We start from the raw sequence: 23,118 nt of genomic DNA on the forward strand, positions 1-23,118 counted from the left end.
CATTCCCCTCAATGGGATTATATAGTCATCATTGCTACCAACACCCCCTTCCCTCCCCCTCCTCTCCCCTCCCCTCCCCCCTGTCTTTCTGTATCCTCAGGGAATCATTATTCCCATTGCTGTTCCTAAAGCGTCATCCATCCTGACTTCCATTCCTGCATCAAACGATCTTAATTATACAGATGAACATACATAGGGTCTAACAGTATTAATGAGGTGAAACATAAGTCTTAATAATAAGGGGAAGAAAGAACCCAAGGATAGTTGTGTTTCATCAGTGCTATACTGCAGCCTGATTTTGTCATCCCCTCAGCCTGGCCCCTCTGTGAGAGACTGTCTGCTTGTCATAGAGGTGGGTTTTGGGTGTCTACTTTGTCTACACTCAGGGTAAGGTTTCTAAATGAAATTTCATAGAGCCAGCCCTTTGCTACCCTTCAAGACCGTGCCGCTATGCTCGTTATTGGCAGGAGGGGAGGGCCCTGCAACTTTCCTGGCCTTTTCTCACCGCACGGTCATCCCTTTTCTTAAAACTGCTTCCTAATACCACCGCTTGTCTCTCAGTTTGCCCCACTGTGGTTGCTATGATGCTGGAAGGTACGTCTCATTGATAGCTGAAGCTATGTCCTTGGTATTTCAAAGACAGAGTCACTGTGCCAAAAAGAACTGGTCCTCATTCAGCCATTTCAGGAGGTGCTGAAGGAAAAACGGGAAGCTTCACTGAAAGCATTGGCCAAAAGCAAAGCTCTAGGAATTGATGGAACACTGATTAAAATGTTTCAACAGGCCAATGAAGCACTGGAAGTACTTACTCATCATTACCAGGGAATTTGGAAGGCAGCCACTTGGCCAACTGACTGAAAGAGATCCATATTTGTACCCATTCCAAAGAAGGGTGACCCCACAGAATGCTCATCATTGACATCACATGCAAGTAAAGCTTTGCTGAAGATCATCCAGCAATGGTTGCAGCATACACTGACAGGGAGCTGCTGCCAGATTCAGAAGAGGACGTGGAACCAGGGAGATCATTGCTGATGTCAGATGGATCGGGACTGAAACCAGAGAACACCAGAATGATGTTTACTTGTATTTCCTGGACTACACCAAAGCATGTGAATGTGTAACTAGCCTTGAGAAGAATGGAAATCCCAGAACACTTCATTGTGCTCACCTGGAACATGTACCTGGATAAGAGGCAGCTGTGCCAGCAGAACGAAGGACTCCTGCACGGTTGAAAATACAGAAGGGCTCTTTGCCACATCTGCTGGGAGAGGAAAATCATTCTCTACAACCAGACATTTCCCTGTGCAGGGCCCCAGAGGAACCCTGTGGAGGGAATTCAATCAGATCAACATAGAATTCTGTCTTCTAAAAAAAAACTATTCTGTCTCAGAAAGAAAAAAGAAATTGGAAGAAAAAAAAGAAAGAAACGTCAGATTACAAAAAGAAAGAAAGAAGAGGAGGTTTGGAGCTGACAAATGGTGGGGAAATAGAAAGGAACTGGCTACAGTTCCCACTAACTGTATTCATGAACAGACCATGATGAACGGTGTGACACTGGGCTTCTGAGAAAAGATGAGGACTGGGTGTGCCCACTTCCCCACTAGCATGGTTATTCAGAAGAATGGGTCTCACTGAAAGCCGTAATTTCTTGGGTGACAAATACATTCGGAGGGTTCAGACACGTGTTGTTTGTTCTGTTTCTCATGCCCAGAAAGATGAGTTAATTCTTGAAAGAAACGACATTGAACTTGTATCAAATGCAGCTGCTTTGATCCAGCAAACCACACCAGTTAAAAACAAGGATATCAGAACATTTGGGGATGGTATCTTATGTTTCTAAAAAAGGAACAGTTCAGCAGGTTGATGGGTAAGATCTAAGAGGTGTCCACCTACAGTCTAGATACTGTCTTTAGACCTGTCCATGATGCTTTGATGCCATAAATGTATCTAATGAAAAATAAAAATAAATACAGAAAGGAGAAATAAATACAGAAAGGTGTGTGTCAGGGTTACATCTTCTGCCCCATTTCACATTTCTACCTACAAGATATTAAACAAACTCACCACCATTGAGTCAGTGCTGACTCATCAGGAACCCCTGTGAGTTTGTGAGACCATAACCTTTTTTTAAATCATTTTATTGAGGACTCACACAACTCATCACAATCCATACATACATCCATTCTGTCAAGCACATTTGTACATTTGTTGCCATCATCATTCTCAAAACATTTGCTTTCAACTTGAGCCCTTGGTATCAGCTCATTTTCCCCCATCCCTTTCCGCTCTCCCCTCCTTCACGAACCCTTGATAATTTATAAATTATTATTTTGTCATATCTTACACTGTCTGACGTCGAGACCGTAACCATTTATGGGCATAGAAAGCCCAGTCTTTCTCTCCCAATACATAAGTGATCGATTTCTCTACCAACTCATCAATATTTGTTTATTGTCCATCTTTTCCTTCTGGCCATCCTAGTGGGTGTGAAATGGTATCTCCTTGTGGTACTGATTTGCGTTTCCATTGTCTATCAGTTGGTCACACTGTTGTGCCTTGCATGTTTCCAGAAGGTGTGTCTCCGGTATTCCACATACTAGCAGGGCCACCCAGAGGGGAGCAGATTTCAGCAGCGATTCCAGGCTGAGAACAGACTAGGAAGGAATGCAGCTGTGCATTTCAGAGGGGTTAGCCACAGAAAATCTTGAGGAGCAGCAGAACCCGGTCAGATACCGCGACCAAAGATGGGATACTAGGATTACACTAGGAGAGGTCACGAGAAATACATAACTGGTCTCCAAATGGCCTTTTTTAAGGTAGTAAGCATGCTATTACAAGCAAGACCATGGCACGAAGACCACGTGTTCGGCTTCAAAACCGGGTCTTGAGCCCTTTGAAAGGATAGCTATCACTTTTAGAGAATTTGTGTGGCAGCCGTTGTTTGGGCACTTGACATGGGTTAACTCCTCTTAATCCCTACCACAGTCCGGAGAAAGGACGTGCATTTTACTCCTGAGCGGGCGTGGGAAGCAAACAGTAAGAGACACAGGTGCGCTCCCGGGCTCCTGCGTTGGCTTCTAGAAGCCCTTGCTCTTAACCGCTTCGCTGGACTTACCAAGGCGGGATGCAGCCATTTCAAAGACATACCTGGCCCTCTCTCGGGTACCTTTCCTCTCGGCCCTAGCACCTTCCTCGCACCCCTCTCTTCCCAGCTCGGAGCTCGCTGGCTCCAGGACCCTGGCCGCTGCCGCGCTGTGGCTGCAGTCTTCTTGCTAGAACCCGGGAGGCTGCCGGCGCCGCCCAGCAGCTAGGTAGGTCCCCGGGGGCCAATGGGCGCCCGGCAGCCGCGGGCTCCGTCCAATGCGGCGCGGGGGCGGGGCCGCGGGGGCGGGGCGGGCCGGGCGTCAGCTCGCGCGGCGGGCCCTGAGGTGCCCGCGTCCCGCCGAGCGCAGCCATGAGCTGGACCTGCCCGCGCTGCCAGCAGCCGGTTTTCTTCGGTGAGGTCGGGGCCGAGGGCGGGCGCGGGCGGACGAGGGCCGCCGGGGTTTCTGCGGCGCGGGCGGCAGACAAGTCCCGGGCCTCCCTTTCCACCTGTGGAGGCGCAGGGGCTCCGGGACCCCCTCTACCGGCGGGGCACGATACAGCTGGCCTCTGGGCGACCCCAGGGAAGGTGGCAGGGGGACCGGGCTTTCCGGGAGAGCTGGGAGCGTGGGGCAGAGGAAGCCGCCCCTGCAGCCCGGCCCCACTTTGCCCCCCACAGCTGAGAAAGTGAGCTCCGTGGGCAAGAACTGGCACCCCTTCTGCCTGAAATGTGACCACTGCCACAGCGTCCTGTCCCCCGGCGGTCACGCGGAGGTGAGGCCCGCCAGGGGGCACGGCCCTCTTTGTCGCCGCCACCGCCCCAGGCCCAACGACAAGTCTGCCAAGGCAACACAGCTGCCTGCTGGACCCCAAAGCCACCCATCCCGTGAGCACCACACCAGCCTCAGCCTGGAGCAGCAGTGCCCCCGCTAGGCCTGACACCACCCACCCTCCCTCAATCTGTCAGTCATTCTGTCTGGTGCCCAACCATCACCAAGGCCCACGATTCCCCACCCTGCCTCCTGGGCCAGCCCAGTCCAGTGTAGAGGCACCCTCTACCCACTGCCTGTTTGGGGGGGATAACCTATGGTCCCATAGACTATGGGGCCCAGAAGAGCCACCACCACCCTTTGACCTGAGCGACCCCCTTCCCTCTGCTTGTGCCCAGCACAATGGGAGGCCATATTGCCACAAGCCATGCTACGGGGCTCTCTTCGGACTCAGGGGTAAGTCTGAGCCTGGAGGGGCCAGGGCACAGCACACCCTTCCTGTGGCTGTGGCTGCCTGCTGGCTGCAGCCTGTATTTTCTCTGCAGGGGCAAACATTGGCGGTGTGGACTCCTACTGCTACAACCCCCCGACCCCTACCCCTGCCAGCACCACTCCCCTCAGCCCCAGCAGCTTCAGCCCCCCCAGACCCAGGACCGGCATCCCGCAGGGCAAGAAAAGTAAGTGAGGTTGAATCCCCCACCCTCAACCCCCAACTTTTCTGAACCCTCCCCTGGCTGGAACAGGAGGAGGGGTGAGGTGCAACCTTCCACCCAGCTCTCTGAGGTAAACAGGGCAGATGGTGCTATCACCCCATTTAACAGACGAAGAGACGGGTTCACCCAAGGCAGGTGAGCTTGTGTAGTCACACAGCGAGTCAGAGGCAGCCCCTGAGCCGGCTCAGAGCCATGGAAGGAACACCGTGGGGGGGAGGGGTGCTAGGATGGGGCAGCACCCCCCACCTTTGTCAGTATCTCCCCTCTGGCCCTATTCTTCCCTCCCACTGCCCAGACTGGGCACGGATACCATGCTCCCCAACACCTGACACCTCTGCCCTGGCCAGCTCCTCTGTCAGGCTCAGGTTGCCTGAAGATTGGGTTGCTCACAGGGCTGGGCTACTGGGCCCCGGTGCCCTTGGGAGGGCCAGGAGGAAGTCGGTGGTCTGTCCCATGCAGAGATGGGGCAGGGGAGGTCAGATGGGACGCAAAGTAGACTGGTGGCTGTCCGGCTGAGTCTGGGAGGCTCTGGGGTGAGCATGGCTTATGGAAAAGGCTAGTGCCCTGCTTAGGTACAGGCTCCCACCTCAAGCCCTGGCCTGAGCCTCTCCCCCTTAAAGGCCCTCCCCACCTGAAGACCTTCACTGGGGAGACTTTGCTGTGTCCTGGCTGCGGGGAGCCTGTCTACTTTGGTAAGTAAAGGTAGAAGACTTGGTGCAGCGTGGGCAGCAAGGGGCAGGGAGGTGGGTCCCAGGCAGGCGGGCTGCCCGTCCCCAGAGCCATTGCCTCTTTCCCCCACCAGCTGAGAAGGTGATGTCTTTGGGCAGAAATTGGCATCGGCCCTGTCTGAGGTGCCAGCGCTGCCGGAAGACACTGACGGCTGGGAGTCACGCTGAGGTGAGCAGGGCAGAGATGGGTGGGTCTGTTTGGGGCAGGACGGACTGGGAAGAGAGACAGGCTTAGATGGGCTTTCTTTTCTTTCTCTGTCCCAGCATGACGGCGTCCCCTACTGCCACATTCCCTGCTACGGCTACCTGTTTGGCCCCAAAGGTGGGCAGCCCCACCCCAGACACCAAGCCAGAAGTATGGCGTGTCCATGGGCCGTGGGGATATGGGAACAACTCCCTCTGTGATTGAATACCATCCTCTCCTCCCCCACCACCCCATCCTCATCCGGGTATCCTCAGCCCCCAGCCCCACGATGACAGAGCCCTCTCCCTCAGGTGTGAACATTGGCGATGTGGGCTGCTACATCTATGACCCAGCAGAGAGACAGCCCAAGTGAGGCCTTCACAGGAGAGACCACTCCAGCTCAGGCCGCTCACCACCCCTCTCCATGGTGCAGGGCGGGCTGTGGGACTCTCCAGTCCCGTGGTGGTGTGGGGGGCAGTGGCCTGGGTCTCGGCTCCCTGGGAGGAGCAGGTTTGTGGACTGAGAGCCTGGCTTTTCTCTGCCAGCTCTTCCCTCTCCCATCCCTCGCCTCCCTGTCTGCTCATGGGTCCTAGGCCAACCCTTTCCAAGAGTGGCCTCCTTGCCCATCTCTTCCCCCAGCAAATTCTGGAGCTTTTCAGGCCTCATAAAACCGTGTTTATTGAGCCGCAGCCTCCCTGGATTCTCCAGTGAAATGCTTCCTCCCACGCCTTCGACTCTTCTGCGGACATGAGGCCTTGCCCAGGGCTGGAGAGTGTGTGTCTGTGTGGGGGGGGGGAGGGGGCTGGGCTGGGCCATGCCTCGCCCTGCAGAGTACATTGCCTGGGTGGTAACAGAAGAAGCCACGGGAACAAGGAGCTCTCGTCCCTTGGTCTCTTGGTCCGTTGGTCCCTGGCCCTGCCCACACCATGGGCATGACCACCAGTCAGATTGGTGCTAGAGGTCATCGTGGGACAGACCCTTTGGTTAACAGCATCTCTACAAGAAGCACCTTCGGCATTCCATTTGAGTGTGACAGCAGATCCTGTTGTGACTTCCTCGGCTGCCGAGGTCACACAGCCAATCAGAGGCAATGCTGCAATCCACACACAGGCCTAATCCAGTGGCTTCCTGCCAAGGGTTCCCCCCACCCACCACCAGCTCCTCGTTGCCATCACAACCCAACAGAAGCCTTCATTCACACACTCCCCCAGCCGGGAACGTGGAGGATGATGCTAAACGCTCGAGCAGCCCACTGCACGCTGGGATGATGCCCCATTGCTGCAGGCAGACTAGTGAAGGCTGGGGGGGGGGGGGGGGCACAGGGAGGGGCACTGCTGGCAGCTCCGGGCCTGGTAACATGGAAAGCCGAGGCCCTGCGGCAGAGCCTCCAGGGAGGATGTGGCCCGGTCCTCCTCAATCCTCCAGCTGCTTCATGTGCATCTCTTCCTCCCGAAGGCTGGGGGAGGGGCGGGGGAGCAGTAGGGGAAAAGTCATGAGCAGCTGTAGCCCCTCAACCTGCCACCCAACCTGCCCCAACAGGGCTGCCCCAGGGCTCTCCCTAGCCCCCGGTGTGCAAACACATATGCCCGCCCATGCCTGCACGCTTACCTGATGTGTGAGCACATACCTGAGTGTGCGCACATGCCTCTCTTCCTGACGACCCTGGGTATTTGTGTGCACACTCCAGTTATCTAACCCGGCTCACCCACCCTGAAACCTGCTCAGCTTTGCATACGTACGCGTACCCACACGCATGTGCAGACAGAGGCCTGTGCACGCACGCACCTCTTTCTCTCCACGTCCTGGATGGTCTCTGGCAGTTTTTCCAGCTTGGTCTCCGGCAGCAGGAGGGCGGTGCAGGCAGCCAGCAGGGTGACACCCCCATATGTGAGCTTGGGCAGTGACAGCCACACTCCATCCAGCAAGGCCACCAGGGGGGCCAGAGAGCCCCCCAGCCGACCCACCAGTGCAGTGTACCCCATGCCGGTCTGTCTGTTCGGAAGGAGGGTGAGTGGAGGTTGGTGCTGACCCGTACTTTGACCATGCCCTGTAGGGCTCTCTTCCTGGGCTGGCATGTCCTAGGGCACCTTCTCCCAGACATCTAAGGGGCTTCTTTCAGTTGATCTTGTCCACCTGACCAGGGCCTCCCTTTCTCAAATCCAGTAAGGTACCATCAAGAGCATAACCATGGGTGAAGAAGAAAAAGTATGAGAGAGGAGGTGGGGAAAGGGCAGTGTGGAACATAGGGTCAGCAGCTTGGACCCTTGTACCCAAAGGAGCAAGCCCACAGACCATTCTGACTCACGGGCGCCCCCATAGGACCCTGCAGAACTGCCCATAGAGTTTCCAAGGCTGCAATCTACAGACGCAGACTGCCGCTTTTTCCTCAGAGTGGCTGGTGGCTTGGAAACTGCTGACCTTTCAGTTAGCAGCCCAGCCCTTCTGCTCCCTAAGCTTTGAACTGCCAGCCAGGAGGGGGGTGGTTCAAGCCCCCTAGCTGTCCTGAGGGAGAAAGATGGGGTTATCTGTTCCCGCGAAGATTTACAGCCTCAGAACCCTACCCAAATGGACTGTCAGTGGACTCAAACCCCTTCTCTCCTGGACTGTAAATGGTGACAGCCTGCTCTCCCCGTGTGCAGTGCATGCGGTATGTCACAGAGCTCCCGGCCCTGGGGCTACAGCGCTCAGCCATGAACCCAAAGGTTGACACCCACCCTTGAGTCAGGGGTACAAAGATGTGGCTGTAAAAGCTACCGCCTTGGGCACTGGGACAGTCCTACTCTGTCCCACAGGGTCGCCACCGTCTGGAGAGCAGCAGGACTTGGGGGCTGGTCGAAGATGGGACCCACAGCCCTCCTGGGGCCACTCACCTGATCACGGTGGGGTACAACTCCGACGTGAACAGATAGGCCGTGGTGAATGCGGCTTCCGAAAAGCCCTTTCCTATCACCTCCAGGGCCGTGCTCCAGAGCCCCAGCTCTGCAGGAAGGGGAGTTGGCGCTGAGGGTCCAGCCCCCCACCCCCTCCCCAAAGACCCGCCCTGGTCTCGGCTGCGGGGTGGGGCTCACCCGAGGGCACCAGTGCCCGCGCGCCCAGAGCCAGGGCAGCGCCCAGCAGCGTTCCCGCCTGTGTGAGGCGGCGTCCGGCTCGGCGCACCGCCAGGTAGACCAGCAGTTTGGAGGGCAGCTCCACGGCGCCAAACAGCAATTGTGTCTGGTACAAGTTCAACCCCAGCCCGGACACGTTCAGGCTCAGGCCGTAATAGGCGAAGTTCACGCCGAACCTGCGGAGGTAGGGCCGTCACTCCAGGGCTCTCCCGGGCCCTGGTCACCCCTGCAGCCCCGCCAGGTGGGGTCCGCTCGCCTCCCCACCGTGCAGAAGGGACATGAGGGCCCAGGGGGGTGCGTGACCCGTCCAAGGCTGCGCAGTAAGGAAGGGCAGAGGCGAAAGTTTGAGCCCAGCTATGTCTGAGGCCCCCACCCGCCCCTGGACGGATGTCTCTGGGAAGCTGGCCCCTGCGGCTCACCACACCAGCATGCAGCACAGCGAGATGTGCCGGAGGCGAGGGGTGCGGAACAGGTCGGGGTACGAGGGTCTCTGCTTCGAGCGCTCGCCCGCAGCCACCTTGCTCAGGGCCTGGCTCGAGAGAAGACAAGGGGATGGCTCCGCTGACCAGGAGGACACCTTGCGCTCAGGGTCAGGTCCACTCCCCTCCCTGCTGCAGGGCCGAGCCCCGATGGGGCCTGTGGGAAACTCACACTGAGGGAAATATGACCAGGACGATATTCCCTGCCTTAGAGGGAACCTGGAAAGCTAAATTAGAGATAAAGTCCAAGCACATGATCCTGCTTTCAATGTCATTCCCAGAGAGTCTCCCCTCTTGGATTCTCTCTTCCCGCTGAGACACCCATCCCCCCTCCTTGTCTTCCCCTAGTGCAGGTATTGGGTTTCCTCACCTGTGAGCTCAGGGACTTTACTGTGATTCCCGCCCACCTGTGACCTGTGGAACTCCTGAATATGCATGACGGTGGCTACCATAAAAGCCCCAGACAGTAAAGCCCCCCTCCCTCTCCCTGTCTCCTCCTCTCATCTCCCACCTTCACGTGGCCCACCAAGAGGGGCTGAGGTGAGTGTGCTACCATGAAATGTGTCCGACTCCTTGATTTCACCTCCTCTTCTATCCTCTATGACTTTGCTATGATCTTTATATATTATTGCTGCACAGTTGTGTCCATGGACGGGTGATATTGTCAGGGGCTGGCTACCCAGACAGGAGTCTGTCCCAACTCAGAGGGACCCCCTCCCCGTAGGGCAGAGCAGAACTGCCCCAGGGGGTTCCGAGGCTGTACATCTTTCCAGGACCACAAAGCTTGTGAGTAACCCACTGTACCCCGAGGGAGTTTGGTTAAGACGGTGGTTCTCAACCTTCCTAATGCCGTGACCCTTTAATATAGTTCTTCATGTTGTGGTGACCCCCCCCCAATCACAAAAGTATTTGGAACCGTCGATGGGGTCAGGGTCAGTAGACCCCTAGGAAGGCACTTGACACAAGGCACACTCACACACACACGCACACACATACACGCACGCATATATACGTGCACATACAAGCACACGCACACATACATGAACACATGCACATACCTCCACATGCATACATACATGCACACGCATACATACCCATACACATACATACCCACTCACATGAACATATGTGCACATTCACACACACACATAGACACATACACACTGGCTCTCACCTCCCAACTCAGGCCGCCCTCACCCACAGGCCGCCCGTTGAGCTTGGCACAGTGGAGCAGGTACCTGTGGGCCTCCTCCACACGGCCCTGGGTCAGAAGCCAGCGGGCAGACTCAGGCACCCACCTGTGGGAGCAACAGGGGCCCTTTGACTTGAGAGTCAGGCTCTGGGACTGACTCACACAGCACCCTGAGAAACACCCTTGCTCAGACAGCCCCTCCTTGGGCTGTCACCTCCATCCCTGCACACTCCTGAATATCACCTTCTCCCACACACACCTGAATGTCACCTTCTCCCACACACATACCTGAATGTCACCTTCTCACACACACACCTGAATGTCACCTCCATCCCCGCACATGCCTGAATGTCACCTTTTCCCACACACACCTGAATGTCACCTCCATCCCCACACACATCTGAATGTTACCTTCTCCTACACATACATGAATGTCACCATCTCCTCCATACACCTGAATGTCACCTCCATCCTGCACATGCCTGAATGTCACCTTCTCCCCCACACACATGAATGTCACCTTCTCCCCCACACACACCTGAAAGTCACCTCACACACACACCTGAATGTCACCTCCATCCCTGCACATGCCTGAATGTCACCTTCTCCCCCACACACCTAAATGTCACCTTCTCCCCCACACACACCTGAATGTCACCTTCTCCCCCACACACACCTGAATGTCATCTTCTCCCCCACACACCTGAATGTCACCTTCTCCCACACACCTGAATGTCACCTTCTCCCACACACACCTGAATGTCACCTTCTCACACACACACCTGAAAGTCACCTTCTCCCACACACACCTGAATGTCACCTCCATCCCAACACATGCCTGAATGTCACCTTCTCCCCCACACACCTGAATGTCACCTTCTCCCCATACACCTGAATGTCACCTCCATCCCCACACATGCCTGAATGTCACCTTCTCTCCCACACACCTGAATGTCACCTTCTCCCCCATACACCTGAATGTCACCTCCATCCCCACACACACCTGAACGTCACCTTCTCCCACACACACCTGAATGTTACCTCCATCCCCACACACATCTGAATGTCACTTTCTCCCACACACACCTGAATGTCACCTTCTTCCACACACACACCTGAATGTCACCTTCTCCCCCATACACCTGAATGTCACCTTCTCTCACACACACCTGAATGTCATCTTCTCCCCCGCACACCTGAATCACCTTCTCCCCCCACACCTGAATGTCACCTTCTCTCTGACACACATCTGAGTAAGCTTCCTAGTTCTTCAGGCAAATGCAAAGGCCATCTCCTCCCTGACTTTCCTGTCTGGGCTCGGGTGACCCCAGCCTGGGAGTCCCTGTGGACCACCCCCTAGTGAACACAATTGGCCTCGTCCTCAGGACCATGCCACCCCCCTCACCCCGCCCCAAGTGTCCTTCTCTGATTGACTGTCTCTGTGCAACTGCATCTCCAGCTGCCCCACAGCCTCACCAGAGGCTGAGGATGCCTGGGGCACAAGGCAAGGTGACAGCCAGCAGAAGCCATCGCCAGTCTCGGATCAGGTACCCGACCAGTGCCAGCAGCATCACACCCCCTGTCCAGAAGGTGCCGCTCAGGACGCCCGCCACCGTGCGGTGCCCCACGTCCAGCCACTCCAGCTCTGGGCACCGGGACAGAAAGACAGTTAGTGGGGGCCTGCCGGTTTCAGCCTCACCCTTGGCCACACCTCCGGCAGCCCTGGGGTCCTGCCAGGCCCTCGCTCGTCTCACCTAGTGGCATCACGATGATGGTGAAGCCAGCCAGAGCTGTGCCAGTGAGGGTGCGGGTGACGGCGAACATGGCGTAGCTGACAGAGGCGGCCGATGCCAGCCCCAGCACCAGGGTGCTGACATAGGCCACCAGGAGCAGGGGGCGGCGTCCAAATCTGTGAGGGGGTATCCAGGGTCAGCCCCCCCAGGAGGGCCTGAGAAAGACAGAAAGTAGAGCCCCCACCCCACCCCTCTGTTGCCTCCCCGCCCCACCGCCTCAGCTCACCTGTCTGCCAGATAGCCGAATACCACAGCCCCCACCAGCACACCGACGAAGAAGAAGGTGGATGTGGCTCGGTTCAGGCCTTTCTGCTCACACACCAGGTCCCACTGCAGGGCAGGGAGGTGGGCAGGGCCCTGGGTGGGCACAGGGCCTCTCCCAGCCCGAGCCAGCCCCCCTTCTCCAGACTCAAGGGCCTCCTGAAGTCACTGAGCCAGCACCCTGCCTCCACACCAGCTGTTTAGTCCCCTTCATCCCCGCCCCCCTGGGGTCAGACACCCTGCCTCCCACCCGCCTGTCCTGCAGCTTCAGCTGCTCCCATGGAGGGAGTCCTCCCATCCCACAGGGACCCAGGGCCCTCCAGCACCCAAACCCAGACAGGCTGTGAAGAGGAACAGAGGGAGGGAGCATTGCTCCGTTATCTCCCTCCCAGCCCCGCCTGCACTCAGCCCCTCCCAAGCCAGGAGCGGGGCTCAACACTTTATAACTTTATAGTCAAACCCCATCTACAGGGGGGTCCACCCAGACCCCGAGAGGTAAAACACAGTACCCAATGCCCACTCAGCAGCCACTGAAACCAGCCCCGGCACGCACCCTTCACTACAGGTACCTCGGTTACGATGGTGGAAGAGAACTCTGAGTGATCATACTCCCAGCCCTGGGGACAGGCCACTGTGGGGGGCTCCGGTTCCATTGTGCCAGGGCTGTGCCCATCACCCCACAGCGTGGAGTTGGAGGGGAAGCGGGGGTGGGTGAAGCGGAAGCAGGAGCTGAGTGTGCCGTCCGGCTCCCGGGGCAGGTGGGCCCGCAGCCACTCCTCTCGGCTGCTGCCATTGTCAGGGGCCCTGGGCATGGCGCAGTGGTGGGCAGGCATGGCGGCCAGGAAGACCGGCAGGAGGAAGTGCAGGGGCAGCAGCATCCGGGGCAGAGCCAGCAGGACCAGATTCCGCAGCTGGAAGGGCCCAAAGCCCCCCACCTGACTCAGCAGCTCCTCGAAGCTCATGCTGCCCACCCGCCAACTCTCCCCGGAGCCAGCTCCCTCGCAGTGCCCAACCCAGGGCAACCCGCTCCCACTGGACCCTTGGACTCCGGGGGCGGAGCAGGATGGACTGGTGCGTGGAGACGCTGCAGCCAGAAGCTGGCCTGTAGGGGCTGGTCCAGGCCTGGGAGCCTCCCCAGCCACCCAGGTCTCCAGGGACCCCTGCTTCTGTGGCCCAGTGCCCAGTGGGGGGAGAGGCTGCCAAATGTTCAGAGGTCACAGGTTCCGGGAATTTATACCCTGGTGTTCAGAGAATGGGCTGGGTTGGCATGTGGGAGGTAAGCCCCCAGGCCCTTGACCACAGAGCCTGTCAAGAGTCCCTGAGAGGAGCATGGTGCTCCAGGGAGCATGGGACTGATTCTCCCTGCAGGCTTTGGGTCAGCTGGGCCTGCAGTCTGGGCCTCAAGACTGAGGACAAGGCCCTGGCAGGGTTCCCTGTACCCTTTGGGGCATCAGCTTATGCTCTGGCCTCAGACAGACCTGGCCCCCATGCTCACCACCCTCCATTCCCCACAGAGGGGTCCCACTCATGGACAAAGTCCCTTCTGCCTACCCCACTCCCCATTTCCAGAAGCTTCCTAGCGTGGCCCTTTCGGGGCCAGGAAGGAGGGTCTCAGCCACTGTCTTGGTCTGGCCCTGGGTCTCGAACTGCCTGAGGGTCCAGACTTGCTCATGCCACTCCACAGCGTGGGCCCCCGCACCAAAGCTGCCCAACGTCCACCACATCTGATAGCCCTCTGGTTCATCAGACGCCATGCCACCCCCTGGGAATGCCCTCTCCTACTTGGCTGTCAAGCGTCAGAGTCACGGTCATCCGGGGGTCCCTCCTGAAGCTCCCAGTCTGCCCCAGGGAAGTCCTGGACTTTGCTCGTCTGGGTTTGCCTCACGGTGGCACTTGTGGGGCTCAGCAGTTGAGTTATTGGGTGGAATGAATGACTAATTGCATGAGTGTAACTTAATGAGTGAATCATCTGAGATCTTTTTTTTAACTCATTAAACTTCAATAGTAAATCAAAGAAATTTGAAATGGGACATTTTTCATTTATCTGATTATTCTGGAAATATCTCCTAGAATCAGACTTGGAGTAGTGATCAGAGAGTGGAGTGTCTTCGCTCTGTTTGGAATGGTGAAGCATTGGGGAGATTCTAAGAGAGATCAGTGTGAGGCTGGCTCACTAAATTATGGGCCCTTCCTTCCATACCATACTAGGTCTCCGTGGAACAGAGCACAAGGCTCCTCCTGGCTTACTGGTGGGAATGTCAGGTGGGGCAGGTGCTTTGGAAGAGCCTGGAAATTCTTCCAAAGGTTCCATATAAAGATGTCATATGACCCTGACAGATACACAAACACGTATGTGCAGGAATGCTTCTGGCAACATAGTTCATATTGACCAAGAGTGGAAATACCCTGTGGTAGTTATGTAATTTCATGTCAACTTGATACAGTGTAGGGGTGGAGTCTAGCCTGTCAATCAGGTCACAGCCTGATGGTGCCTCCTTACGGGCATGACCTCCTCATAAGGAGGGTTCTGGGAACCTCCTTCTCTCTCTCTCTCTCTCTCTCTCTCTCTCTCTCTCTCTCTCTCTCTCTCTCTCTCTCTGCTTCACCTTCCTGCCTGTGAGCCATGTTGAGTCCCTGTGGTGCTCCCACCGCCATGGGATCCACAAGACTTTTCCCACAGGCCTGTGATCTTCCTGCATTTTTTCATCATTGCTTCTGGCTGTGTAAGTCTAAAGAGGGATTTATGGACTAGTATTGGGTTTATGGAGCTGATCTGGACTGGGCTGGGATGTTTTCCTGATATATAAGTACTTCTTATATAAAGCTCTCTTTTCCACATATATGAGGCTCCCTGGATTTGTCAACTCAGGACCACATAACCAAAGGATGGTGTTTCTTCTACAGCTCGAGATAGGACTCAGTCAGACAAAGGAACCAAGAGCTGATAGTTGTTACAACATGGGTGAGCCGTGAAATCACGGTGTGAAGAGAAGCAAGCAGGCTCAAGGGACTACATATCACAGATTCCATCTATGCAAAATGTGCAGAGTACTTGTTGCGTAGGGCAGAAGGAAGGGGTCCTGATGACGCACTAACGGAATGGGGCACCTGCTGGGTTCACACCCACCAGCAGCTCCTCAGAAAACAGGCCTGGCGATCTTGATCTTCTCTGGTAAAGATTACAGGCTAGAAAACCCCATGGGAAGTTCTACTCTGCCATACATATGGGGTCTCTGAGTTCAAATCCACTCAGTGGCTCCTGACAAGACCAGCGAGGCAGAGGGGTTGGAGGGGAGTGAGGCGTGATTGCTGATGGAGATGACCTCCTGTCTGGGGACGGAAGGGCTCCGATTCTTCCCCATACTACAGACAACGCGACAGCTTCCGTTGGTGAACTGTGTATGCCAATCTCGCCTCAATCCGAGTTGTTTTACAAGAGAACCTGAGGAGGATCTGTGTTTCAGGACACATAGTTGGGTATGAACTCAAGTTTCAGAAGAAATGTTTCTCTCTGTATTAACAAGCACTCTGTGTGTCAACATGACCTTAGAGCCCCCAGCTGGCTACAGGAGGGCAGGGCCCAGGAGGCACTGTGGAGAACAGAGTGGTCCATGGTTACGAAGAGCTGCTGGGGATCAGATCCGTGCCCAGCTGGCCTGCTGGGAGGGAGAGCAGGACTCTGGAGCCTGGACCCTGCCCCTCTCATCCCAGGGATGAGCCAGAACAGAACGTGCGTGTGCACTGACTGACCGAGTGTCGGATGCACGTCGGCTGGAAACACATAGGACAGAGCAAGGCCAACGTGTGGCGTTTTCCTTCACCCAGCTGGCTCCCCGAGGCAGCCAGGGACCCCACCTCATCTAACCCTCCTGAGACGCTGTGCCACAGAGCAGAGCCACCGCCCCGGGGGGTTACCTGGCTGCCAGCCTTACGGACACCGACCGCAAGCTCTGTCTCCTTGGAGTCCCTGGGTGGGTTGGAGTCCCTGGGTGGGTTCCAACAGCTGCCCTTCAGGTTCCCAGCTGAGCGCCTAACTAGGAGTTCCTTTCTAGAAAAATCACATCTCACTGCCATTAACTCACAGCGCCCCCGGAGGACGGAGTGGAACTGCCGCTGTGAGTGTCCAAGACTATATCTCTGTCCCTCAGAAAGGCTAGCTGGGGGTTTCCTCACGGGTCAGGTCGGGTCTTAGCCTAACCACAAGCAGGACACTTCCAGGGCCCCTCCTACACGGACAGTGAGACGGGGTCCACCGCATCCTCCCCCTGGGTCTTAGAGACCCTCCACAGACTGATCCATGCTCCAGCCCTGGGGGCGTCCAGTCACTCTCCAAACCAGCTCGGAGGAACACCTTTTATAGGCTCCGATTGTGCTCCTACAGACCACAACTTCTCTTCCGAATTTGGGGAGTCAAGTTTCTTTGGGGGATTTCAATTGGGGGGGGATTTCAACGTTTAGGATCTATTTAGATAAGAATAAGTCTCCGTTTCAGGTGGGGCCCAGTAACCACAGCCCAGTGTTTGTTACCACACTGTACAATCACGGAACAAGGTCACAGGCTTGTCCAGATGTCGGTACCGAGTGAGCGGGTGCCGATTCCAGGGAGACGCCAGGCTTCCCTACCTCTCTGGGGCTCGCTCATGGAGCGGCACACGGGATGCAACAAGCAGACAAGTGCGGCCAGGGGACGACGACGCTGGGTCACAGGTTACATGCCCTTGGGATTTTCCTCCTTGCCTTGGGAGCTGCTGAATGTCAAGGTCTCCCAAACACTGTCACAGTTGTCTGTCCACTTTGGAACCAGTAGGAAATTTCCTTTCCTCCCTCCCTCCGGGCCCAAAGCTCAATTTAGGGCCTCGGGCCAGCAGGAGTCAGCCCAGGGAATGGAGAAGGGTATACATTTCATGGCCAGAGCAAGCAGGACAGTCCTTCCTTCTGTATGACCCTGGGGGTCTGGCCCTCACCTGTGAATGCAGCTCCTGTGCCTGCGTGAACAGCCCTTCCACCATCCTGCTGCCCACTTCTCGCCTCCCGTGCGCCCCTCCCCCGCCCCAAAGGGAAGAAGAGTCCAGGCCAACAGGAAGGTCCACAGGCTTTTTAATGGTGTGATGGCTACTTCCCTTCCGAGACCCCATCTAATGACAGCGGCTTCTGGGGTGAGGGGTGGGGTGGGCGGGCACAAGGATGGGCGGCGGAGGCCATGCAGTGACTTGGGGAGGAGGGGAGACTGTTACATTCTGTTTGGCGTGTAAACATTCTTACTTGGTGGCCTCCTGGGGAGGGGCAGGCAGGGCCACTTGCTGCCCCTGCCCCAGGCCCACCAGGGCTGGCCCCTGGAGCTGAGAAGACTGAGCAAGCGGGGCCCAGTGAGGAGCTGGGTTGGGGAGCCCCATGCCTGGGGCACAGTCCCTCTCCTGTACCCCCTTCGTGCGCTGTGCGGCTGGGGGGAGGAAAGGCCTGTTCGGTGTTGGCAGACTCTGAGCCTGAGCCCAGCGACAGGCTTGGGGAATGGGGATGTGTGGGTGACCAGGTAGAGGAGGTGCTCAGGACCAGGAGGGCCTGGTCAGCGGGAGTAGGGGATGTAAGAAGCAGCAGCTGGGGAGGGGTGCTGGAAGATGGGGCTCCCCCTGCCCTGGATCCTTCCTGGGGAGAAGCGCCAAATATGTTCCCTCCACCTAACACCCCGCCTCCCCCCCTCGCCCCATGACATTCGGTGACACAGAGGCCTGAGGCCTCTCACTCCCTGCCTAGCTCCAGTGCTGAGGGAAGGCAGCTTTGTGGGCAGGCCCAGGCCTCTCTCGGGCCCCCTTCTTTCTCCTAACTCCAAACCAGGCTGTTGTTGGTCTTGGGGCAGGGTGAGGTGGGAGCAGGGGGGTCCTACATTCACATTTCGGTTGGTGGCAAGGAGCAGGCCTAGGGTCTAGGCACCTGGAGTCGTGCCCTGACCCCCCTGGCATGAGCTGATTGTCATTTGGAGAAGCTCCAGGTGGGAGGGAGTGGCCCCTTCTCAGCTGGGCCCAGAGGGCCGCAGAGGGTCTTGGGAGGGCCTCAGGTTAACAAGGAGGACTCTGGAGAGGTTTCCTGAGTGTTCTGGGAGCTTCTGCTTCAGCGTGGGTGGCCTTTGAGGGCCACTCACCCTGGAGTCCTCCCCTGGGCTGGTCTGCAAGAAGCCACCAGCTGCTCTTGGGGCCAGCTTCCTTGTGGGCATCCTGCCAGGTACTGGTGGCTGGATGCTGCCAGGTCGCCAGGGCACCGGAGACCTTCCTTCTTCTTCTTCCCCTAGAGGTCTTGGCTTGTTCTTTGTGGCCCAGGAAGGGACAGAAGGGACAGACCAGGATGCTAAAGAAAGGCGGCCAGAGGATTACCCCAGCCAGCTCCGCTGTCCCTTTTGCAGCCAAGGTGCTGCCACTCCCAGATGTAGGCAGCTGAGGCTCAGGACAGGGAGGGAGAGGGTGTTCTGGAGCCCGAGCCCAGGAGGAACTCCCCAAAGGCTGCAGTTAGGGTGCGAGGGGGCTGGCTGAGCTGGGGGTGGGGGTGGGCCAGAGCCCACCCACAAGCATGCCCTCTAGATATTAATGGGTCTCTCCACCCCATGAAGGGGCCTGTCCCTAGATAGGTGATGGCCTGACCTGGCCCACATCTCACACCCAGGAGGGTAGGAAGGGCGACCCTACCAGGACTGTATCCCCAAAGGGTCAGCGCAGAGAGGACAGTGAGCCAGACTCCACATCCAGGCAAGGGGGGCCTCAGTGGAAAGGGCAGGAGTGGAACTGATGTGGGAGATAGGAAGGAGGACTTCTGGACAGGCAGCCAAGGGAGGGGCCAAACTCCCTTTGAAGCCCACCCCCTGCAATTTCCGTGGAGAACCATTTGTCTGGAAAGACAGCCGAAACCCCAGGCTCTCCCTGAGACCCCACACAAATTTAAGAGAGGGGCCTTTCTACCCAGTAATTTCCCTTGTCTTCCCATGGGAGAGGCAGGAAGGCTCTGCTGTTGGAGTCCGTTGGAGCAGGCATCTCCCTGGAGCAGCCCCTGAATCCCACCCTGGCAGCCCAGAGGCCCTCTACTCCCAGGAGGTGTGGCAGAAACCACCCCCTCCCCCAAACTAGCTCCACCTCCAAGCGTGCCACTTGGGCCTGCTTCTCTGAAAAGTGGGGAGGGAGGGTCTGGCTGGAGAGAGGGCAGGGCAGACGCTGCGGGAGGTGTAAGCTGAGGGTGGCAGTGAATGGAGGAGCCAAGAAGACAGTCAGTCCCAGTGAGCAGTGGCTGAGCCTTGGGGTGGGGTGGGGGAAGGGACCCCGCCCGCTGGGTGGCAGGAGGGGAGGAGAGGGCACAGGAAGATGAGCAGGACCCCTTGCCCCCTCGTGAGGCGCGGCGCCCCCCCCACCAGCCACGCCCCGCGGGCAGGGCACCTTGTGAATTCGCATGACCTCCCTCGTGAGCAGGTGGGGAGCTGGGGCCGCGGGTGGCGCGTCAAGCGCGTAAGGCTGTGCTGGGGCTGTTCCAGTGTCGGCCAGCTGCGGGTGGGGGCCCGGGGTGAGGGTGGGGGGCCCGGGAGGGCCAGTCTAGCCATGGAAAGCCAGGGGCGTCAGGATCTGGCCCCGGCCCGGCCCTCAGCGCCCCCCGCCCGGCCTTTGGTTACTGCGCTCTGAGTGTGGAGTTTCCCCCTGGGTCCTTTCTTGGGGCCCCCAGGGGAGGAGGGGACGACGTCGGGCTGGGCCCGGGTCAGCGGGGTTCCCCGTGGTGGGGGGCCCGCGGGCCGGGTCTGGTGCGAGGGGGAGGGACTCTCTTTGCGGGACAGAGACTGGCTTCGTGGGGACTGCGACACGCTGGGGTTGCGCGCGGACCCCGGGAGGCCGGGACTGCGTGGGGCAGAGGCTGCTCCTCCGGGGGGCTTGGCTCCCACCGCTCCGGCTCCGGCTCGGCCTCGGCCTGGGCCCGGGCCTGGGCCGCGGGCGGGGGGCTGTTTGGACCGGAGGTCAGCAGCGGTCGCCGACCCTGGGGCTTTCTGCAGCTGGAGCCTGGGGGGTGGGGGGGGACCAGAGAGAGGGAGGGAGGACAAAGGAGCGAAACAAGGGGACCATGATCAGAATCTCCCGGAATGGGTCAGCCCACTGCCCTGCGTTCTGAGCTGGCACCCATGGGTAAACTGGGCCTGGAGCCCCCCACCCTCCAGAGCGGACTTCCCAAGGCCTGCCAGGCTCTCTTGGGCAGCCGTTTCATTTTTTAAATTCTAACGGACTTCAAGGGCTATAATAGGCCAGTGTGCGCATTAATAGTACATCCTGTGTTAGGGCTCAGAGTCCCTTTTATAACTTGATGTCCTTTGGCAAGCCCGGACCACCCACCCCACCCCTACAGCCCTTCCCCCCGCTGCCCTCCCTGGCACCCCTTCCAGACATGCTACCCACGCGCCCACTAGGCCCCATGCCAGAGCTGGATCTGCCCCAGGCAGCAGCAGGGGAGGTGGGGGCTGGGGGGCTTAACTCAGGGCCCCTCTCAATCTTGGGTCCTGGAAGCCCTTGATGGTAAGGACGTGGAAGGTCACCCCTGCCCACCCTGAGATGGGCGGCAGTTTCTCACCTGCTGGTGATGGCTGTGTCCGGTGTTGGGGCTGCGCTGTGGGGTCTTCCAGGGGGCTGCTGGGCTGAGGCAGGCGTGGGCATGCGGATGCTGATGGGGCGGGGAATCCGGCTCCGGGAGGCTGCCGCCCGCCAGGCCTTCCTGGTCACCGCAGGCTCGGAGGCGGGGGTGTCCTCCTCAGAGGCCGTGCCCGAGAGCGTCCCCGAGGCCCGGCACTGCTCCTCGCTGGAGGAGGATGAGGCGCCGGAGGCCAGGCGCAGCAGCCGGCCCTGCCTCTTCTCCATCACCAAGCGGGCCAGGTCCTGCTGGGGCCGTGCCCTCTTGCTCCACCTCTCTCTGGCCGACAGAGAGCCGGAAGGCTCTGAGCCCGTGTCCTCTTCCGACAGCAGGACAGGGATGCGGCTCCTGGGGCGTGGGCCCGGCCTGGCCTGGCAGCTGGGGGAGATGGCAGCCAGTTTCTTGGGGCTGAACTCCAGTGGGGCCACTGGGCCTAGCCCTTCAGCAAGGGTAGGGCCATTGGGCAGTGCATCCATGGCCAGCTCTGATGGGGTGTCCCCAGGAGGGTAGGACACGGCACAGCTCTCTGTCTCAGGCCCATCGAGCACCAACGGGGCGATGCCATTCTCTAAGGGCACTGGGGCTCCTTCCTCTTGCGTGCCCCCATCAGAGGGCGCCCCCAGGCCCAGCTCACCCCCCACGCTGAGCTCTTCAGGCCTCAAAGCCTGCCCGCCAGAAGACATGACGTTGAGGTGGGTTTTCTCTGCGATGTGCACAAAGGTCCTCTCGACTTTGGTGAAGGGTGAGGAGGTGACCGCCACGCCCCCTGCCCCTGTGCTCCCTGCCCCCGCTGCGGCAGGCCCTGGCCCGGGCCCTAGGGTCTTGGCCTCGGACTTGAGCACAGAAGACAGGGTGCCAGGCTCCGACACATCCAGCTGGCTGCCCGCGGGCGGGGGCCGCTCCTGCTGAGGAGTGAGGGCAGCCAGGGTGCCCAGGTCGGGGTCTGGGGCCAGTTCGGCAGTGACAGGCGACTTCTTCATGTCGCCAGGGGAGACGAGCACCAGCGTTTTGGAGCCCTCTTCGGGCTCCAGGTCCCCGTCAGCCATGGAGGCCCGGCCCCTGGACCCCTTCTGATCGTCGGCCAGCAGCGTGGAGGGCGCGCCCTCCTGGCTCCGGTCAGTGCTCCTCTCGCTGCCCCCCTCGCTGCTGGAGCCGCTGCGAGGGCCCAGCACCTCCCCCAGGGCCACTGCTGCCTCTTCTTCCTCTTCCTCTTCCTCCTCCTCCTCCTCCTCCTCTTCTTCCTCCTCTTCCTCCTCCTCTTCTTCCTCCTCCTCCTCTTCTTCCTCTTCCTCCTCCTCTTGCTCTCCCTCCTTGCCGTTGGCCTGAGGCTGAATGGGAGCCAGCGGGACCTGGGGTCTGCTGAGCAGCATGTGGGAGAAGCCCACCCTGCGCACGCGGTTGAGCAGGCGCGCCCGCTCGCGGTAGTCCGAGAGGTCCCGCTTGAAGTCTCGGTAGGGCAGATTCAGAGGCACAGTTCGCGGCAGACTGTTGATCTCAAATGGGGGCGCCACAGAGAACACCTGCAAGGGGCACACACAGGCCTGAGCCCACCCTATCCCTGGGTCCCAGCCCACATGCCATGGGGAACCTAGGCTTCATGAGGTCTAAACAGGGCCTGTCTTCTCCACTGCTGTGTCCCAGAGCTCACAGGGACCCCTGACACCGGGTACCAGTGAAGTCAACCCGTGGGTGCCTGAGTTTAGGGGCTGCTTTTGGCCGGGGGGGGGGGGAGTAGATCTCTAGGTCTTTCTTCCATGTGGAGGCTCGCTGGCCTAGTGGTTATGCACTGGGCTATGCCATCCACAAAGTCAGCAGTTCGAAACCACCAGCCTCTCCGTGGGAGACAGACAGAGCTTTCTACTCCCGTAAACAGTGACAGTCTCCGTGAAACTCAGAGGGGCAGTTCTACCCTGTCCTATAGGGTCCCGTACTGACTCGATGGAGCGAGTTTCTTCCATGAAGCCTCTGGGTGGGTTTGAACAGCCAACCTTTTGGTGGGCAGCCGAGTGCACTATGAGCCCCACACAGGGGCCCACACCTGCTTGTGCCCATGCTGCGGGTCTCCTGAGGCTCCGGGCCCTGATCCTGTCCTGTCTCTCTGCCCTCTCACCTCACAGTGTGCACCCCCAGTCCTAGCATCAACCCCAGAGAAACACAGACCCTTGAA

General features: G+C 58.5%; 3 protein-coding genes across 5 annotated transcripts in view; 1 reads left to right on the plus strand and 2 right to left on the minus strand.

Moving 5' to 3' along the window:
• The first annotated feature begins 3,457 nt into the window (after nt 1-3,457).
• Nucleotides 3,458-6,120, plus strand: CRIP3 (cysteine rich protein 3). 2 transcript variants are annotated; one of them, XM_075554098.1, is made up of 8 exons: nt 3,458-3,500; nt 3,764-3,858; nt 4,253-4,310; nt 4,400-4,531; nt 5,188-5,259; nt 5,370-5,464; nt 5,560-5,617; nt 5,791-6,120. In XM_075554098.1, the coding sequence occupies exons 1-8, from the start codon at nt 3,458-3,460 to the stop codon at nt 5,850-5,852; spliced, it is 615 nt and encodes a 204-aa protein (XP_075410213.1). In that variant the 3' UTR covers nt 5,853-6,120. The 2 variants fall into 2 exon arrangements, with proteins under 2 accessions (XP_075410213.1, XP_075410214.1); XM_075554099.1 differs by lacking the exon at nt 4,400-4,531.
• Nucleotides 6,121-6,892: 772 nt separating this feature from the next.
• On the minus strand, nt 6,893-13,273 carry SLC22A7 (solute carrier family 22 member 7). Of its 2 annotated transcripts, none has more exons than XM_075554096.1 (10): nt 12,881-13,273; nt 12,277-12,380; nt 12,012-12,166; nt 11,734-11,902; nt 10,240-10,363; nt 9,006-9,115; nt 8,548-8,762; nt 8,350-8,458; nt 7,265-7,471; nt 6,893-6,935 (listed from the first exon to the last, which is right to left on the minus strand). In XM_075554096.1, the coding sequence occupies exons 1-10, from the start codon at nt 13,271-13,273 to the stop codon at nt 6,893-6,895; spliced, it is 1,629 nt and encodes a 542-aa protein (XP_075410211.1). The 2 variants fall into 2 exon arrangements, with proteins under 2 accessions (XP_075410211.1, XP_075410210.1); XM_075554095.1 differs by having other exon boundaries at nt 12,875-13,273.
• A 4,149-nt stretch (nt 13,274-17,422) lies between these two features.
• The window catches only part of TTBK1 (tau tubulin kinase 1), a 42,595-nt gene continuing 36,899 nt past the window's right edge, over nt 17,423-23,118 (minus strand). The window contains exons 14-15 of the mRNA XM_075555059.1: nt 20,895-22,471; nt 17,423-20,332 (exon numbers count right to left, since the gene is read on the minus strand). Coding sequence (XP_075411174.1) covers nt 19,900-20,332; nt 20,895-22,471 — 2,010 coding nt within the window. The 3' untranslated portion in view covers nt 17,423-19,899. The remainder of the gene's footprint in view (nt 20,333-20,894; nt 22,472-23,118) is intronic.

The sequence above is a fragment of the Tenrec ecaudatus genome, chromosome 7 (assembly GCF_050624435.1).
Source record: "Tenrec ecaudatus isolate mTenEca1 chromosome 7, mTenEca1.hap1, whole genome shotgun sequence".
Taxonomy (NCBI): domain Eukaryota; kingdom Metazoa; phylum Chordata; class Mammalia; order Afrosoricida; family Tenrecidae; genus Tenrec; species Tenrec ecaudatus.